The sequence below is a fragment of the Plodia interpunctella genome, chromosome 21 (assembly GCF_027563975.2).
Source record: "Plodia interpunctella isolate USDA-ARS_2022_Savannah chromosome 21, ilPloInte3.2, whole genome shotgun sequence".
Taxonomy (NCBI): Eukaryota; Metazoa; Arthropoda; class Insecta; order Lepidoptera; family Pyralidae; genus Plodia; species Plodia interpunctella.
Genome location: NC_071314.1, coordinates 1,844,679 through 1,853,300, shown reverse-complemented (window position 1 = coordinate 1,853,300; position 8,622 = coordinate 1,844,679). Strand labels below are relative to the sequence as shown.

Sequence of the window (8,622 nt, the reverse complement as noted above, 5' to 3'; positions counted from 1 at the left end):
ATCTGTGGGCTTAGACCCTCTGCGTCTGAGATTCGACTCGATGTTGGTGAGATTTAAATAGGAAAGTCGCACAACGCAGATTATCCTGAGGCAAATATAAACTATCCCAGCTTAATGTAGTCAGCAACGCGGGGGTCACGGGACAATTTTCCAAATGCCGCACCTCATTTACAAACAAAGCCGTTATGGCTAGCGGATCGCCTGATAATATTCAGAATGTATCCAGTAATGTGCCGAATCGGGAAGCATTTGAAATGACAACTCTTATGGTAAGATTTGAGTGTGTCCATTTATTATTATTAAGTTATTTCTCTTCTCACTCTCTCTCATACTAGCGTGTTACATACGGAGCTGTGACGCCTCGTAGCCCTGGGATTGAGTAAAAAAAAATAACCATTAAATTTTGAAGATTTGACTATGCTTTTACAACCGCCTGCCTGACGTTAACCCTCTTTGGGGATACTATTGTGGCCTATCTATCTATATATGTTCCTTATTCGCCTCGTACGACATCCACCAGACTAGTCCAGGGGTTTAGTCGTGATAGCGAACAGACAGATAGACAGACACACAGACTTTCGCATTAATTATTTATTATTAATTAAAATATTAGTATGAATGTATGAATAAGTGTAACACTCAATGTTGTTATCATTATGTTATATAAATATTGTTGCAAACATTAATTTTGATATAAAGAGGTATTCCAAACTTCAAGTAGGTAGACGTTATTACATTTGCCTAATATTAAGTTTTGCTGCCACATAAGGTATAGACCCTATGACGTGTCTTATATACAGAGTGTTTCTTTCATAGTAACTTCTTTCATATTAATAACTAGCTTTTTCCCGCCGCTTCGCCCGCGTGAATTTCATAGTAAAATCTCAGTAATTTTTTTATCGCGTACTCTGTAAGACTGGTAAACATATATGATTCAAATTCGCATTTTTTCTCATCTTTAGTTCAATTTCCTGTTTCCCGCTACGTGTCTCATCCCGCAAACTTGTCCAATCCCGCTTCCTGCTATGTAACATAAAGTAGATATCCCGTACCGTTTCCTACATATTGTGCCATCATATTTTTTCCAATGTGTCCCGTCCCGTTTCCCACTACGTGTCTCCTTGCCATTTCCCGCTTTCTGCAATGCGTGCCGTCCCATTTTCCATGACGTTTTACGTCCCGATTTTTTATTAACCACAAACGTTAATTAAACATACCTAAGCCCCTCAGGCACGTTGTCGTTATATGTCTATTTGTTCCCGTATATCGCAGTGAATTTTACCTTTAGTGCATCTCGTGTATCCTTCGATATAACAAGTGTTTCCAGTGCAGTTTTGTCGATAATTTCTCTTTAAAAAATTCATTTAGCTTCCGTGAACGTCATACTTAGGCGCTAGCACATAAATAATTTTCTAAAAATTTTTCTCGCTATCCCTTGATCGTCTTTGATTGTAGTTCTGTTTACTTACCTATCTCCCGGCTCCCTGTGAAGTTTCGTCGCATTCCGTTGCACTTTTGCTGCACTTTCACCTGTAACATTGAAAAATTTCATACAAATTTCATTAAAATCACACTTTTTCCTCTTTTTTCCAAATTTTTTCTATCGGACCCTCGCTGGCTTGTTGCACCATCTTATCAGGCTAACGGAGGCGCATCTTTTGACGCCTCACACGTCTCGATAGGACCACCCATTATTTACTATTACTAGTACTGTTATTTACTACAAAAAGTAAGTGTGCCAATTTTCAGCTTTTTTATATTGAAAATTCTATTAAGTCCTATTCAATCTTTCACCTCCCTTTTGAAGGGTTAATTTTCAGAAAAATCTGAAATACGTATGTATTCGTTACTTTGTTGCAAACAACCAAAATCCAAATTTTCAAGCCACTAACTTCAACGGTGTAGAACTTTCATATTTACAGTTTTTCACCCTTTTCACCCCCTTCGTAGTAGGATTTCTAAAAATCCTCTCTTAGTGTTCATCTACACTCACCCACTTGCCAAATTTCAGCTTCGCGTCCAGCAGTTTTGGGTGTACGTTGTTTGTCAATCAGTCACTCAGTAACGGAAGAGTAGATACATACTGCGCCCAAAATGCACCCACCCTCTTCTGTTATCCTCTCTCACTACCCAAAGGCTGGCTGGAAGAGATTGCTTAGCAATAAGCCCACTATTGGTCCATATGTATGGACAATTTGTGTTATTTTACTAATATTACTATAGTACTCATATTGCTTTTATGGGCAATAAATATATTTGGTATTGTATTGTAAATTTAGTTTTAATAAAGAAAGAAAATAGACAAAGAAAGTCGTTCTGATAACTGATAACAATTTTTGTACGAATACAACGAAAATGAATAAAATTACCTTGTGCACTTAAGTAAGTATCAAGTAAAACTCTTACGATTTCGTTGGGGGCTATGGGTAGAGCTTGAAAAGTTTTAGTGGCGCCATCTAGTGTTTTATTTCGGAAGTACAAAATTTATATCATTTTGTCTGAGCGAAACCATAGCGCGTTTTAAAAGTCTTGGTGGCGCCATTTATTATCTTTATGGTCAAAACTAAAATATAACAAAATTAAGTTGAAAAACGGTATCAAACCTTCTAATTATATCTATATCAGACTTTCATCGATAAAAAAAATGTTTATATTCTGTTTACACCTTTCTATAAAATTTTAAAGTAAATCGGCTCCGTGGATTATTATTTTAATTTTCCTACAGGACCCCCTCATTTTCCGGAATGAAATGTCTATAAGATGTTAACCCGGGATTCCGAGGAATTTTTGATTTATAATTAGTTTTTCAATTATACTACGGGAACCTGACCATTTACCGGGATAAAACGTATCCAAGATGTTAACCCGGTATATAAGGTACCTACATACCAAATTTCAAGCAAATCTGTCCAGTAGATTTCGAGTGATGCGCGTTCAGACAGACAGACAAAAATTTCCAAAACTTATAAAAAATTAGAATTTTTTAAAAATATCCAATATACAAATTTGACCTTTCTTCAATTTTATTATATGTATTGATGACGACCTTCATGGCACATTGGTCGCATGCGGCGCCTGGCAGTACAAGAGAAGACATAAAGGAGATAAGGTTTTTTTTTAAATTGAAATAGAAATACTTAAAAAATTTACGTGTTTTCCATTATGGTAGATCAATACATATAAAATTGTTATAAAAGTTCCATATATGGAACTCCCTCATTTATATATATTATTTTCTATAAAAGTAATAATAAAAATAATCGTAATATTCAACTTACTGACGGACAAGAAGGCAGACAGGACGATACAGTACCCTAAAAGGCGTTCAACAAATAACTCGATGCTGATACAAAATAAAACCATCACGTTCATAGCTTTCTATGAACGTGATGGTTTTATTTTAAGTATTAATTTCTTGCCTGTTGCACAAGGTCGCCGAACTCAGATATATGCGGACGCGAATGCGTGAACATTGCGCAGTTAGTAGGTATGAATGCTTTTATTTACCGCAATGGAACACCAGCAACGTGTACCGAATTGCCAAAGTTTGTCAAACGGTTCGACGTCAGTATGGAGCCGGCATTCTGTAAGGATAAAGATTTTGGCCATGTCACATTTCATGCAACTTCTTGCCGCCATGTTCCAGACAACCATGTCTGTATATTTCTGGTTTGCTCCGGTTTTGTAAAATGTCTAAGTGTTAAATTCCTCGACAAACAATAACAAAACAAAACTTTAACGAGACAGTTATATCAAAGTTGATATCCACACTACGTGATTATTGGCAGGTCGACTGGATCAAAACTTGCTGACTTTCCAATAACTATGTATGTATATTCTCAGTCTATATTTGCACATATAAAGAGGGGAGGCAGGGGTCCATGAAGTGTGGCATTGTGGTGACAAGGGCTGGGAAATTGACGTCACATTTCAAAATATAAATACCTATAAAGTTCCTGTGTATCACAGCAAACTTTGAACTACCTATATCTACTTATATACCAAAAATATGTCACTATTGAGTAAAATCAGCAAAATTACACAGCTAACATTATCTTTCAATAAAATTTGAAATACGTACTAAAATGTCAAGAAACATAAAAATCCGTCGATAAAAACTTGTAAGTAACAAATTTCGGAGCACCCTGTGCGTTTAAATTTTTTAATTATCCGTTTTATAACCAAGTTACAGCCGTCCACGGTTCAAAGCTAAGTGGTGCGCCGGTGTCCACTGTTCCCAGTTCGGTTCTTAAGGAATTTAATTTTAAAAAGGTGAGTTTTTTTTTTTAATTTCGCTAAAAGACCTTTATGTGTTTTAGTTGGACCTTGGTAAGCTTCCATTAATTAATAAGTATTCAAAGTGACATTTCATAGTTCCTTTTAATAACCAACGTGGAATATTGAATTGATATGAAACGAATAAATCTAGAAGTCGAATATAATTTACATTGTTTTATGACATGACTAGCTGTTGTCCGCGGCTCCACGTGATTTTCCCATGGAAGCGGTTATTTTTCCGGAACGAAAGGTGCCCTATGTCCTTCTCCGTACTTCAAACTACATGTATGAAAAATTTCAAGTAGATGAGATATGCAGGTAAAATGTGAACTTTTATATATTATTAGAAAGAAAAAAAAAAACATTGTAAGAAACAATAATGGTAAGCCGATCTGGCATGATAGGGACCAACACTGTTCAAATGAGTTTCTTTCGGCATTTCTTCTCAGCACTGGTCGTTCCGAAATGCCAGTAGTTTGTAGCTTGTGAGAAATAACTATAAATATAAAGATTGACGAGAAAAAGTGCCTGTGAAGGTCTAATTTCTGAATAAATGATTTGAATTTGAATTTGAATTTGAAGAGTTAACAAACAAACATTCGCTTTTATAATATTAGTTAGGATTCGGATGAGATGTTAGGATAGATAGGATTTTTTTTCTAAATAAAATTGTAAAAAACTATTAATAATATAGTATATAGGTAAATAATAATCATGTTATTAAAAAAGTGACGTTTGGTAAATGTATATAATTTCAAACATTTAGTGGCATTTGGTCAAACACATTTTAATAATAGTATCGCGGCCTTTCATTATGATCAAAGTACATTTATGTAATACCAGCTACGCCCCGGAGTTTCGCTCCCGTGGTAGCTTCTAGATAAAAAGTACCTGTGCCACCCGTCCATCCTCACGAACGTTTAACTATTAGTAGGATGTATTAATGACGAATTAAGGAAATAAAAAATAATTACTCATTGCATTGAATATTTTTGTATCCGACTGTACTCTCAGGTCAAGCTTTGCCCACGATTTGCCAAACTGTGTTCCAATTTCTTTATATATAAATTATGTTAGTATGTAGTACTACTTAAATTATGGTTATATAGCATTCTGATGGTTTCATACATTGCACCACTCTGAAACCACTGAAAGAAAACATCGTGAAGAAACTTACAACCTGGGGCTTACCGTCATCTCTTAACGCGATCCACTTTACGACCTAAACTGAACTGCATCGCAAATTCGTACCACTGATTTAACTGTTTGTATGAATGCGATTCATATTGTAACGCAGCTACGCTTTGTTTGGAATCTCTTTCGATGTATTTCGTCTGCGCTGGCACATTTGGATCTACTGTCATAAATTTTAAAATTCTAAATCCGCTCGAACACTTTGACGCGTAAACATTACGATCAAGCTAGCGAGGCAAGAGGGTGGCCGTGATAAATTTATAAACATTAAATAAAATAATAAGAACAGACCCAATAAGGGTCTTACCTTAAGTTTTATAATAAACTTACTTTACTACCTAATGCCTAGTGCCTATTTGCTATCCAACACACGATAAAACCTAAACAATATTAGGTTCTTAAATTGAACTGAGTTGCATTGGAATCGTTCTGTAAAAGTTGATGGCCTGCTGAACTGTTAATAGTAACTAGTGTCACATGATAGCGGTATTCGTAAAAATCATATCAGATCTCTTTCGGTTTGAAAATCTGACATCAGTGTTAGCAATGATAATGATTACGGGGAACTGGGTGAAATGGTCTTATTATAAGGTGGTATGACTGCACAGGCGTCCCCGAAAGTAATAATATAAACATATAAGCAACCTTTGACTTCGCGGCGTCACAGACACTCACTCGAATTGAATTTCCATGTACATGTTAAATTGACGTCTAAAGAAAAGGCTTAAATATGCGCCAACCATTTACTTACCTGCAATTTGAAAAATAAAATATGTATTTTATTTAATTTCCAATTCTGTTATATAAACAAAGTCAGTTTTAAATTCCCGTGAATATATTATTATTTTCACCGTTAAAGGTCAGAATGGTCGTAACAAAGCGTTTTGATTTGTATTGTTAATTAATTTATGCATAGGTATGTAAGTACCTACACCTTAGTTGTTAATATAGTGTCAATAATTGAATATTTTAAATATATTTACAAATATCTTTCGCTTGAACGTAATTAGGTACAGTCCATGCTAATATTATAAATGCGAAAGTCTATCTATCCGTTTGTCTGTCTATTCTGCTTTCACGTCTATACCGCTGGAACTATTTCGATGAAGTTTGGTATGCATGTAGTTCAAACATAGGCTGCATTTTCAAATCCGTTTAAACATAGGCTGCATTTTCTCAAACATATCTACCGCCAGACGATTATAAATTGGGGTGAAAAATTGTATAAAAATCTCGTCTGTTCCGCCTTAGCAGATAAATTTACGCGGGCGAAGCTGCGGGCAAACGTTAATATTTATAAAATATAGTTTATTATTAAACTACTATAATAAAAAAACTTAACCTAAACTTAGATAATACTAAACAAAACATAAAAATAGATTAAATAACAAAACATATGAACTTTCGATTATGACATTCTCGTGTCAAGTTTTATTCAAGTCGCATCAAAAGCATCTGACATGAATTTTACGACAAGTACGTACGAATTTAATTTCATTTTCACAATCACGTTTCATATAAACGTAAGTCTTTTGATCCCGACTGTACCTTAACAAAATATTATTAAAATTATTAAAATCAACGTTGTCCAAACGAAACCTTATGTTTGAAACTATCAATAAAAGTATATTTAGAGGTACCATATTGTGATTAACAAAAGATGCCCAAAAGAGAATACGTCTCATTATAATAAAACTGTTTTCGTTCGTTTATTTTATTTTTTTTTGGGTCTGAGATAATATTATCCCGAGTGTTCTTAGCCATGGTTCATGAAAATCGGTTCAGCCGTTCAAAAGTTGTAACGTAATGAATATTGTAAGTCGGGGGTTTTTTAAATTGTCTAACAAATAAACTTGTTAAATCATAAAATGTATAAACCAATGTACCGGCCGCTTCGAATTTGCATCACAAAAGTTCCATGAATTGTTTTGTTATTTAAATGGACTCGGAAATGTCAACATTCAAATCAAACGTCTTTAAATAAGTAATGAATAATGATGGTCTACAATCAGTGAACTAACATAACAGCCGAATTTAACCTTTGCCTTATAAAATCACAATAAATAAGTCTACGTTACTCCTGAACGATTCGCTTATTTCTGTGCATAAACTTCATATGAAGTATGTGCATAAACTTCATAAATTTCATATGAAGCGATCGAAGAGTTTTAAGTTTACAAAAATACTAATGTTTTCTCTTTAATAATAATAAATAAATAATAAATAAAATTTATTTATTCGATTCTTACAGGATTGTTTATAATATTAGTATGGATGTATGCAGAACACACGCAGAACAGAATGACTAAAACTGGCTGGATCTGAATCGTTTCGACCGCTGCGGCGCCGTCATTACGATCCGTCTATTTTCTAGAGGAAGGAATCATTTCAAAAATTAATCATTTATTAAATTTACATTACCACAGTACAAATTAATTACTTTAAAGTCAGATAGTAGAACTATTTCTTATCTTTGTTAAAAAGAAAAGAAAATAAAGAAGCTGTCGCAGCGGTCGTAGGCTAGGTACTAACGCTCAGTGAACCCTTCCGGACCATTATGTTAAATTCCAGTAATGTTGACTTCCAGAAATTTTGAATTCCACTAAAGTTGAATCGTCACCAACTCTAAAATCTGAATTCTAGAGATTAGAGAACATAAAACGAAAATATTTGGTTTTCCCACCCAACTATTTATGTCCAGATGGCGCAAGTAGCAGAGGACCGGCTGACATCGGGGCACCGGCTGTCCCACCCGCCCCCTGGGGATGAGATCTACGTCACCGGCATGTCAGGGTACTTCCCCGACTCAGACTCCGTGATGCATCTACAGGAGAACTTATTTAACAAGGTACTTAAAGGAAAATCGCCATTTGCACAATACACACAACTAACAGTTCTTAACGAGAATGCTGTTTATCTTCTCCATTCGTATTCCTCATGAAACACACACAACGACTTTCTTTGCTTATTAATGGAGTGGTTTGCCATTGCCTTCTCCATTTCTTACACAAATTGATAATCAACCAGAGCGCATGTCTCCTCACGATGTTTTCCTTCACGGGAAGCAAATGATGGACGATGAAAAGTCATCCTACAAATAATAAAAAAGCGAAAGTTTGTTGAAGAATGAATTGAATGTATGTTTGTTAC

The 8,622-nt window shown here is 34.9% G+C and overlaps 1 protein-coding gene across 1 annotated transcript in view; it reads left to right on the top strand.

Moving 5' to 3' along the window:
• Positions 1 to 4,200: 4,200 nt before the first annotated feature.
• Positions 4,201 to 8,622, top strand: part of LOC128679006 (fatty acid synthase-like) — a 45,414-nt gene continuing 40,992 nt past the window's right edge. The window contains exons 1-2 of the mRNA XM_053760933.2: positions 4,201 to 4,272; positions 8,174 to 8,320. Coding sequence (XP_053616908.1) covers positions 8,174 to 8,320 — 147 coding nt within the window. The 5' untranslated portion in view covers positions 4,201 to 4,272. The remainder of the gene's footprint in view (positions 4,273 to 8,173; positions 8,321 to 8,622) is intronic.